We start from the raw sequence: 11,668 nt of genomic DNA, 5'->3' as shown, positions 1-11,668 counted from the left end.
CCCGCATGTTCTGGGGGTTTTTTGCCATTCCAAAGGAAACAATCGTAAATAACTGTAATAAACCCCACAACACCGGCCAAGGGCAAGAGTGGGTGGGCACTCGCCCTCCACAGCCTGGGGGGCAGCGGGCAAAAAACAGGAGATGGAGGGACGTGGGAAGTGGGGAGCGTGCCGGTATCCCCACATACACCTCCCGCATACGGCTCCCGTGTTTGTGGAAAAAGGTGGATTTCGGATCTCGGCTCCGGGGGAGGGGCCGGCCCCATGGACGCCCACGCGGGTTCTGGGGCCTCACGCCGGCGGATCCGGGCACCTGCACCACGGCGGCGCCGGAGGGACGGACCTCGCCCTGCCCGGGCAGCGCTGCCGGAGCGCTCAGTCCCACGCGTGTCGGCGGGCGCGGCGCTGCAGCGACACGACCGGACGAGGCGCAAGGGGCAGCGGCGATGCCCGGGCGCGGGGCCGGACGGGGCCGTGGGCGGCGGGAGAGCGGCTGCGGGGTGCGCGGGGTGCCGCTCTTGCCGCCCCGCCGCGGAGCCCCGGGTTGTTCCCGGAGGAGGCGCTGAGCGCGGGGTGCGCGGTGCCTTCCCGAGCCGCCTGGCCCCTTCCCGCGTGTCTCCGAACACGCGTGTGCCCGCTGCCTGCGCTCGCGCGCTGGGTGTTGGGTGTTCGGGGTTGGGTTTTTTTTTCCCTTTTCTTCCCCCCCTTTTCCCTCCCCCCGCCCCGCTTGCTCCAGGTTTTACTTCTGGTTGCCTGTAAGGGTTTTGCTCCTCCCTTCTGAAATCCTATATTAGCCGCGGCCAAAGCCGTGTAAGGAACACAGCTCATTGTTGGCAAGTGCCGATGCGCCTCGCGGAGGGGCGAGAACCAGCTCCGGGGCTGCGGCAGCGATCGCGGCGCCGGTCACGTCAGCGCCGAGGAGAGGGAGCCGGAGAAGCCCTCTCTATGCTGGGTGACTCTCGCTGACTGATTCCACCGCCACCTTTGAAGGAGAGGAAGAAAGAAGCCGGGAGGTGAGTGCGGCGGTTCTCGTGGCTGGTGCCGGGTGTCCCTTTTGTGTGCAACAGGAAAAACGTGACTGTATAAACACGCGAGGAAAGGTGCTTTTCAGCTGCTTGGCTTCATGTCCTTTTCCGCTCATTACCGTATTTTCACCAAAATAATTGGGACTTAATTCCAAAAGTTGCTGACAGCGGCTAGGTGGGACTTGCCAATTCTTTGCTTGTTCCGCTCAAGTTAGCGAGAGTGCCGTGAGAATCCGCTGCCTTCGAGGGAGAAGCCGGGGGGCTTGGGCGGCTCCGGAGCGTGCGGGGAGGCGGCGGCGGTGGCCGAATGCGACGCTCCCCGCCGATAGGTATGCGCGATTTGGAGTGGGAATGCGTGCTGCCCGCCGGATTAGCGGAGGGGACCGGGATTTTCGTTCCGCGGGCTCTCCTTTTATTTTTCCTTTTGTACTCCATGGTGGAGCCACTGTAGATTTTTGGGAGATTTTTTTTCATTATTATTATTATTCCCTCCACCGGGAAGGAGAGAGGACTGCAGGACCAGCGAAGTAATTTCTGCCAGGGCCAGGCAGATGCAGCTGGTCCGGGAGAGGGCGGCTGGATGTCCGAGGAGGGTGTATTTTCCTAATATATTCACACGCTAACTTTCCAGGTGAGCCATGGCAGACCACATGATGGCCATGAACCACGGGCGATTCCCCGACGGATCCGGCGGGCTCCACCACCACCCTGCGCATCGGATGGGCATGGGGCAGTTTCCCACCCCCCATCACCACCACCAGCAGCAGCAGCCGCCGCAGCAGCACGCCTTCAGCGCCCTGATGGGCGACCATATACATTACGGAGCTGGCAGTATGAACGCGAGCAGCGGGGTGAGGCACGCCATGGGGCCGGGCAGCGTGAGCGGAGGGCACCCGGCCGGCAGCATGCCACCCCCCGCCCGCTTCAGCAGCTCCCAGTTCATGGCCCCCCCCGTCGCCAGCCCGGGAGGACAGCTGAGCGCCAGCATGCAGCTCCAGAAGCTGAACAACCAGTACTTCAGCCACCACCCCTACCCCCACAGCCACTACATGCCGGACTTGCACCCCGGTAGCCACCAGCTGAACGGCGGCAGCCAGCAGCATTTCAGGGACTGCAACCCCAAGCACGGCGGCGGCGGCAGCGGCTTGCCGCCCGCCGTCCCCCACGTCCCCGCGGCAATGCTGCCGCCCAATGTCATAGACACGGACTTCATCGACGAGGAGGTCCTCATGTCCTTAGTCATCGAAATGGGGCTGGATCGCATCAAGGAGCTTCCCGAGCTGTGGTTGGGACAGAACGAGTTTGACTTCATGACAGACTTCGTTTGCAAACAGCAGCCCAGCAGGGTGAGCTGCTGATTCATTTAAAACAAACAAAGGACTTTTATCGGTGCGAATGAAAACATTCCCCTAGACACGGTGTCTCACTTTTCAGGGCTTGAAAAGGTGAGAATCTGGAAAGCAGAGTCAACTATGAGCTTGTATAATTTTATTTTTTTTTAATCGCTGCCACTTTTTTTTTCTTTTTGTAGCTTTGTCACTCACCTCCCCTCCTGTAGTAATAATATTTAGCGAACTCTGCCTTTTTATGTTGGTTGCCCCCCTCCCGACCTCCCACTCTTAATTTCCTCACAGTAACATGCCCAGAATTCCCACAGTGCCGGACTGTTAGATATTAATCTTGTCAAATTGCTTAATCTTGTGGATTTTGTAAACTATGATTTCCAGTGACTTGAACTGCATTCAAATTCTGAGTGAACAGGGAAAAAAATTGCATTAGTTGGTTGCATGAACTTTGAAGGGCAGATACTAGTGCACAAAAGCTGCCATCTTGCTTAATTTTTAACTATGCATTGCAGTGCAGACTAATTTTTTTCTTTTCTGAATATGCTAAACTGGAAGCTTAACAGATGTGGGCCAAACCTTTCCAGATCAGGAAAAGTAATACTGTTACTTAAAAAGTCTGCTACCCAGTCCCCCTCCCCCATATGTACAGACAATAATATGGTGTGGATGGAATGTTGACTAGTGGCAAACATTTCACAGATTTTTTTTTTTTTAATTTTGTTTCTGTCTTCAGCGTTTTGACACTGTGCTAATATAGTTTATTCAGTACATGAAAAGATACTACTGTGTTGAAAGCTTTTCAGGAAATTTTGACAGTATTTTTGTACAAAACATTTTTTTGAGAAAATATTGTTAATTTATTCTATTTTAATTTGCCAATGTCAATAAAAAGTTAAGAAATGCTTTAGTTTTTCTAGAAGTCATTTACCAGTATTTTTCTTCAAAACTCTTCCCCACTGTCCCTGGTAAGTAGAACATAACATCTTATCTGTACAACCGTGTTGGTGTGCAAAAAGACATTCCAAGATAGAAAGTACACTACACCCATATATATGTCATGGTGAACTCGGTAGGTGAGCGGGATTTGAACATACTTACAGCATAAAGCCTCATGCGTTACATTGTAATATGCCTGTCAGTGTGCTTTTCTGAAAAATAAAGTTGCCAAGGGCGCAACTTTTTTTGTGACTTGCCAACATACTTGCTTTAAATGTAGTTGTCCAGAGTTATGATGCATAAAGTATTTATTATATTTATCTATTAAACTTGTAATTTTATAAATCTGCTTTCATTTATATAGTAGACTTTGTTCTTTTGTATATTCGTTATCTCACCTGGAAGAGCTATGTAAAAAGTGTTTGTAACATGGGAAGGGAGGGTGGTGGGTGTCACCCTCTGCCTCTCTCTTACCTCACAGGGTAACACAGGATATTGCTGCATCAATCCAGATCTGCGTGACACTGCAACTAGTTTCATTTCATTTCCAGTGACTTGAGAGAAGGTCATATATGATCGAAGTATTCCACAGTGGCACAACTCTGACCCCCCTCCCCCAGAAATTGCTGCCAACTGAAGCCACTGACACAAATCTATACAGGTCTACTTAAAATATTTTGGAGAAAAGTCCCCCTTATTTTAAGGCAGCTGACATTTAGTGCCAACTGTTGCTGCCTTCTGCCCTCACTCGGCCTTTGGCAAAGCTCCTGCACAAGTTATTAGTTTGGTGAGGGCTGTGGGATCAGGACCCTAATAATACATGTAATCCTGTTTAGCCACGCTTCCCAAGTTCGACAGAGGAGCAGTACCACTGAGCCTTCTTTTTGCTCACTTTTTAATCCTTGTCTTCTGAATTAGGAAGAAAAACAGCATGGTGGATGTAGTTAAATTTTAAACCTGGTCACGTAAACAGGAGGATATCACCACACAATGGGAGTGTAAATAGCAGTGTTTTGAATCAAGCTGGGAAATTAAAGTGATTACTATTTCTAAGATTGCCCCAGCTGGTGAGAAAAGTGATACTTGTCCTTCTTTGCCTTACAGACACAAAGCAGCTAACATGTTTATGGACAAAAAAAAAGTAAATATTAAAGTATTAGCAAAGGTAAAAAGAAGGAAGTGTATGCTTCTGGGAAAAATTGAGATGACAAAAACGCACTCTGCAGGCAGTGACAGTCCATTCCTAGAAAACTCGATACCAAGAATTTAAAAAAAGCAGCTTTCTGGTTTCAGCCAGTGATTACTAATGTTTTGTGACAGTAAATTTTACATCAAATGACAGTAAATCATAACTTACCAGCTTGCCAATAACGTGAAAGTGTGTTTAGAAGAATACAGCTGTAGGTTTAAGAGCCATTGCCCAATTTGCCACTATATAAATCCTTTTTCCATTTTAAGTCTGTTTGATCTGCGCACATTTCATTGCCCTCTTCTGCGGGAGTTAGGGAGGGTGATTTTCCTGATTCTAATCAACTTCTTGTAAAACAGACTATCAAATTATGTGCATACCAAATTGCATAGATGTTTAAAGCCTCAATGATCTTCTAAAACCAAAGGGAATACTCTCACTTTAATGATAGGCACTTTTGCTTCATAAAGTTGGTTAAACAACAGATTCTTCACAGTTGAGACATCACTACTTAAGTCTGTCAACATTAAATCCTTCCATGCAAGATTTTCCAAGAGTATGCAGTTCCATGGGCATACTGGTAGAGTCTATTTGTGTACAACTCCATGTAAAACTGAGAGCTGCTGCCCCTGAGTAACAGCAGCTATGGAAAGCACTGGCTTTGGGCAAGGCATCGCTAAGGGGTTTTATGATTTCTTAAAAGTAGACCCTGGGGAAATTTGCCAAACAATCATATTGTCTGCCTTGTCCCTTAATTTTTAATGAAGAGTCAGATCCCAGTGGATACCACAAGTGTGTATTTTTTTTTATTCATTATATCATCTACTGAGCAATATTGGGGGCCTGACCCTCATCTTGCCAACATGAACCCCTTGGCAATGCTCCCACTGGCTCCCATGGCTGAGGCAGTAACAGGCTTTCAAGTAGATCCTCTCTCTCTCTCTCCTCCACGCTGCTTCCAAATAGACTAAAGTAATTTATAATTGGAACCCAGCGATTAGTGAAGGATGCACAGTGACCCAGTTCTCCAGCTCCTCACAAAGGACACTGCCGTCTCACATCCCGCTAAGTTGCTGTCAGTACTGGAAACTTGACCTCTGTACGTTGGCTGTTTTTCAAGAACGTCCAACATGGTACATGAGAGCTGCTCCTCTTTAAGCCACGGCCATAAATAGACGCGCTGCTTTATTCGGACGGCAGATCAGCCCTAAGCCGGCCCGCCACGCAACGCGCGCTCGGTGGGAAATTAGGCACAGATTGACGCCGTCCTCGTCCTTGTTCCCCGGAGTCAAAAATTCACGGGTGGGCGCTGGGCTGGAGGCCGCAGGAGGGGAGGCTGCCCGCTCACCGAAGGGCTCGGGCGCTGCCCGCCAGGACCGTGGGCGCCGCGGCAGCCCCGGCCCGGCCCGGCCCGGCGCTGCCCCTCAGCCACCTGCGCGGGGCGGCCGCGGCGCCAGCGCGCCCCCGGCGGCGGCAGCGCGCTCTGCGCCGGCCCGCTGAGGGCGGGGGGCCGAGAGCCGCCCCCGAGCCGGGAGCCTCCGTCCTCGCCAGGGGCGGTGCGGGGCCAGGGGCCCGCAACGAGGCCTGCCGGGACACGAGAGGGGCCCGGCTCTCCGCCAGGCCAGCCGGCCCAGTGCGCGTCACTGCCCTGCCCGAGGGACCCCCGGAGAGCCGTGGAGGGAGAGCCGTGCCCGCCGAGGGGGACCCTCCCCAGCACCCGGCCCGAGGGGGGTGCGGACCCTGGCGAAATTTCTCGGTGCGGATTTGGAAAAGCAGCACACAAACCTGGTGAAAACATGCCTGTTGGTCTCAGGTTTTATTAAAAAAAATTAAAAAGTAAAAAAATAAAAGTTATATAAACAAGGATTATCCCCTGCTTATCTTGTCTTGCTAGGGGGATTGGAAAATTCCAACATCTGGATTTGCGGAGTTCCTTTCATTTGTTTCATTTTTTAGTCACTCTTTTTTTTTTTTTTACTTTTTCCCCGAGGAGATGTTTTCCACACTCAGTTGGATACAAAGCCCTGTGCATCACTGGTGTTCAGCCAAAGGCTTGTGTATGAGCCCCACAGAAGTGGCATAGGTGACTTCTGCATCAACATCTGGTTATAGGAGTCATCCTATTCTGACCTTGTTCCTGCCCTCTTCCTCCTGCCCTCTGCCTCTGTTTCCTCCTGACTGCGTGGCACAGCCGGGCTTAACATGTGAACTGGTACCCAAGGGGATAATACACCCTTGTATCAGAAACCCCAGCAAAATCATGGCTCACAAGCACTGAGCAGAGGGAAATGAAATCAGAAAAAGCAGTTCTTGTCCCTGACCCTACAGCTGTCCCTTTTGAAGCCTTCATTTCTTCATAAATACTTTGGCTTTACTGCAGACAGGAATAAGAAATGCCAATGTTATGGATATGGGCTACACACACCGACCTTAGCCAGATCTATTTCTGTATCATCACTCATAGGGATAGCAGTGTGAAGAAGGACTAGGTAACATTGACAGGAGCTGTTTAAATGGTAAGACAAAGTATTTTTTAAATAGTCTGGCAGATATATTTGTCAGATAACAGTGCACGTGCAATAAAACTCAGATGAGGAATCAGAGGAATTTGCAACCCGAGGCAGCAGCATTTTCTCAGTATTTCATGTATTCTAAGTGCATCATTTTGTCAGTAAAGAGGAGGTGTTTTACATAGTTTATGAAAATATATTTACACATTTCAATATGGTGTCACTATTGTGCTCACGCGCAAGATAAAGCTGAGTCTCAGTAACTGCAACAATAAAGAGATACATCAAGTGGCTGAACAGATGAGCTGCTGTTACGGTAGGTTCTCCGTTACTCTCTTTGCCTCATTTTAGAAAAAAATTGCAACATCAGGTTTTTAATAGAGTTGGTTCAGTCCCTTTCCATCTGCTGTGCCTTTCCCCCTCTTAAAAAATTACAGAGGGCCAATTTGATCACAGGCCTGAAACAGATTTTGAAAGACTTACTTACCATATTAAAACCAAGCAAAACATTTTCTGCCTTATCAGTCTTCGTGAAATGCTAACCACTTTTCACACCTTTTTCTTTCACTGGACCATTTTGTTATCTCTCTCTATTGGAGAGTTCATTTCGCAACATATTGTCTATTTTATAAGCAGCAAAGTAAAATAAAAGAAACTTTCAGAAGTTTCTAAACTGTGTCTGAAGTTATTAGTGCCAGTACACAGCATTTCTGAAGCTAATTATTGAACAGATGCTCATTGTGAGATGAGCATAAGATGCTGAGGGCAGTTTTGACCAAGAGCCTCCTAAGAATTGTCCTGTGAGTTTTCTGCTGCAGGCTGCTTTGCTAGCACTAGTGCACTGTGCAGGAGATGGAGACATTTCTGGAAGTATATAAAATGTCTTATCTGCTGCTATTCAAACACAAGTAACACAGAGTATTTCAGATTTCACTCACTCTCTCTGCCAGGATATGTATTTAAAGGCTTGATACTCAAAATCTTTTCTATTTACTTCAAGCTACATTATTTGGTCTAATAAGTGATATTATCTCTGTCTACAAACCTCATACAGTTACATGCCCTCCATCAACTCTACATGAAGTAGAGTATGTATTTGAAGACAGAAATGAATTCTGAGGATTTCCCAATAATGGGAAAAGACACGAAGTTTCTGCATGCATCTGCTTTGTACAGAAATTAAATAGTTATATTTTATGTTCCTTATAGGACTATAAGGATTATAGTTATATTTTGGGTTGCTTATCAGCAGGCTGCACTAAGGCTAGTGTGTGATCCAACAAGGAGATGAAGCGCAATGTTCAAATACAGGTATGGGGATGAATACAAAGTCTTTCTAAGTAGCAGACTGAAAAAAATTAGTGACCATCACACAGAAAGTTTTAGGGAAAAGGTCTGAAGGCCAGTAAAGCCTTAACCATATGCTATGAACTGGTGCCTATCAGTGGAGTGGTCAGGACAGGTTGGTTTTGCTCATCGTGTCTGATAGGGCATAACACTATATGCCAGAAAAGTGGAAAATTCAAGAAAACATGAGGTATTGACATGTTAACCTTCTTCACGGATGATTATTTACATGAAAAAATGGAATTTTCATTGGTGAATGTAAGTGAGCAAAGCTGCTGCTGGATGGAGCCAATGAAGCCTGCAGTTTTGAGCACCAGCTTCTCTGCTCTTGAGGGTGGAGACAAGATGCATGTCCCTGCTGCTGGACCGTGAGCAGGGAGCAGTCCTGTTCCCATCAGCTGTCCCATTCCCATCAGTTGTCGCACTGGAAACTGTTGTAGCCAAAGGATGGGCTTGATGCCTGTGCTCAGTGCTGCTTCTAAAAACCACCTCCTCTCTTCCTAAATCCCATGTAATATACTATCTCAGCTTTGTCTGGTGGGACTCTTGCAGTGACCAGGAAGCACCACAGGCCTTGTGCTTCCCCATGTCCTCACTCCGGTTTAATCAGGGCAGATGTAACCACTGAAAGTACTTGGGGCGGCAGCGTGTTTGCTTTGGGATGCACGGCCAGCCAGTGCCGTGCATTCTTGCAGCAGTGCCCTGGGATGGTGGTGGGGGGACAACTGGTCTGTCACAAGTCACCTTGTGACTTTGCCCTAAGGAAAAGAGCAACCTCTGAGAGGGATCTTGTCCCGCCCCCGGCTCCGCAGAGAGAGGGAGACCTGCTGCAGGGCAGCCCGCCATCCCATCATGTCACTTCTTGGTCTCCGTCTGAGCTGTTGCCTTTTGAGACCTTGCCTGACATTTTTAATTAAGCACTTTACGTGCAAGATGCTAATGCACAGATAATCAGACAGATTTTTACAAGGAGCTGTTTAAATTGTTGATACTTACTTGGAGGTGCTTCGTTTCAATTAACAGTTTCTGTATTGAAGCAGAGTCAGTCATTTACCACGACAGATAAAGCCTCTCTGTCAGAGTGCTGCGGAGAGGCTGCAGTACTGAGAGCTTGTAGCTAGGTGTAGCTGAAGCCCTGCCTTTCTTATTGATTAAAGTATTTAAAAGAGCGGTCTTTTAATTTGATTTATCATATACATTTTAACTGAATGAATGTAGTCAGAATGCATAGTGATGGATGCTTATGGAGCAGAGCCTCTACCTAGTGCAAGAATTGCTTCTTGGCAATCCCACAATGCCTTCACAAAAATTATATTAATACACACAGCGACTCTACTAGACTGATTCCTTTAGCCCAAGCCTCTTAGTCCAGGGGTCTTTTTGACATGGTTTTACATGTAAATATTGCAAGCACTGAAGTCCTTTATTAGAGGACTGTGTTGTTTTCCCCCAAGCTCTGTTACTAAGGTGCATGTTTAAAGGGCAAGATTGGCTCCATAGGAATCAGTGAAGCAGAGCACCTCTAAATTCCAAAGCTGAGCTCTCAGTATTTTGGCCTGAGGAAGGAACAGAGACTACTTTTCTTCCTTGCCTCTCTTTCAGATCTCTCCAGCTCTTAGTGTACATAACAGCTTTGCCCTGAATGGCATTCTCATAACTGTGATTGTAGATAAGGCAAAGTTCAGGAGTCACATTCTATTCTCTTTCTCTTAGGTTTTTTGTTTGTTTGTTTGTTTGTTTGGGGGGTTTTTCAGGTTTTTTATTAGGGTTTTTTTGTTGGTTTTGTTGGGTTGGGGTTTTTTTCTTCTTTTTTTTTTTTTTTTTTGGTGGGGTTTTTTTGTTTGTAGTTGATTTTGGTCTTGGTTTTTTATGCTTAGCTTTCAAAAGACAGTGGTCTTGAATTGTAAAGATTAACAGGACTTAACTTTATTATTCACCTATGATTTTTTTCCAGATATGCTTTATAACCAAAATCTAGATCAGTGATCTTTGGGTCCAGTTCTGACCTAGGTAGCTGCTTGGTCAGTGAAGTCCAAGTCAAAAATCAAGGCCTGACTAATGGCTTATCCAGTATAGCCACAGCCTTGGGATCCTTTTTGGAGAGCAGGCAGTACTTTATGCCAAAACTACATAGCATATTCTTAGTCTGATGCAGTTACTTCAGCTCCCGCAAAGTTCCCCCACCAGAATCAGTGGGCCTAAAAGTGCTCAGAACACATTATTCATTTTAGGAGGACTATATGTTGCTTGATCAGGTTATACCATAGTGGTGTAAATTAGTCTTGGGTCTTTTCAGTCCTTCTTGAGAGTCTGGAATGGTGTTGCTGGAGACACTGCTGGATCAAGTTAAAGCGTGGACTGAGCACAGCATCCTCTCAAACTCCAACACCTCATGTAACAGTGGTAATTTCTGATTGGATTACATCAGAATTCACAATCAGAGAGAGAGAGTCTATCTATCTGATCTTCTCATTAACTTAATTAAAATATAGTGTCACATATTTGAGTATAAACTTAAAGTGTTGTTTGGGTCCAGAATGGATTAGAGAACGTTCTGATCCATATTTTGCTCTGACATTAACTTACTGGGGTTTATTACTGTTAAAAGCATTCTGATAAAGAACTACTGTGACCTTATGATTAGCTTTTTCCTTAGCCTAAAGTGAAAAAACTTGAAAATGTCTTCTTTCTTAGTTTTGAGGGTTTTGTATCACCCTGGTAGCAGGTGGTCTTTAACTACTGAGAAGGAAAGGAAAGTAGATGAAAATGTGATTGACTAATATTTTCCTAAATTTTTTTTCCTCTCTCACAAAAATGAGCAGCTCCAAAGTGCTTGTCAGTGGCTTTGGTCAGCCTCTTTCACTGTGAGGAAATTGCATGTTGCTTTTTAAGGAAGCCTACGTACATTCATGAATCACTTTCATGTATGTCACATCTACATGGGGTATAGACACTTATGTTTTTTGGTTGTTCTGCTAAAAAAGTAAAGACATAGGTGTATATAATATTTAACATCCAAACCAATTCCCACTGCCAGTAAAGCATCCATTGTTATCAGGGAGATTTTGTATTTTCCTTTAGAAAGGCAAGTTGCCAGCTTAGGCCTGCTTGTGCCAAGAGTTACCAGATTCATGACTCAGTGTTTGTTGCCTGAGGTGGGTGATCATGCTGAAATGCTGCATGACTTTCCACTTTGTTTATGAAAGTTATATAGAAGATTGATGATCTGTGGGTATCCTTGACACCTGATGGTCTATGAAGGAGCTGGGTCATGGAACAGGACTTAGAAATTGATAGAGCCTCACAAGGACCCAG

The 11,668-nt window shown here is 46.6% G+C and overlaps 1 protein-coding gene across 1 annotated transcript; it reads left to right on the top strand.

The window, feature by feature from the left end:
* The first annotated feature begins 715 nt into the window (after positions 1-715).
* Positions 716-3,662, top strand: CITED2 (Cbp/p300 interacting transactivator with Glu/Asp rich carboxy-terminal domain 2). The gene is made up of 2 exons (XM_030945296.1): positions 716-1,013; positions 1,657-3,662. The coding sequence occupies exon 2, from the start codon at positions 1,664-1,666 to the stop codon at positions 2,381-2,383; it is 720 nt and encodes a 239-aa protein (XP_030801156.1). The 5' UTR covers positions 716-1,013; positions 1,657-1,663; the 3' UTR covers positions 2,384-3,662.
* The last annotated feature ends 8,006 nt before the right edge of the window (positions 3,663-11,668 follow it).

This window comes from Camarhynchus parvulus, chromosome 3 (genome assembly GCF_901933205.1).
Source record: "Camarhynchus parvulus chromosome 3, STF_HiC, whole genome shotgun sequence".
NCBI classification, from domain to species: domain Eukaryota; kingdom Metazoa; phylum Chordata; class Aves; order Passeriformes; family Thraupidae; genus Camarhynchus; species Camarhynchus parvulus.
Note: the sequence above shows the minus strand (reverse complement) of the source record. Positions and strands in the feature narration are given on the sequence as shown.

Bases quoted from the DNA above. Each gene is read 5' to 3' on its own strand.
- CITED2 (XM_030945296.1), top strand. From the start codon at position 1,664: ATGGCAGACCACATGATGGCCATGAACCACGGGCGATTCCCCGACGGA.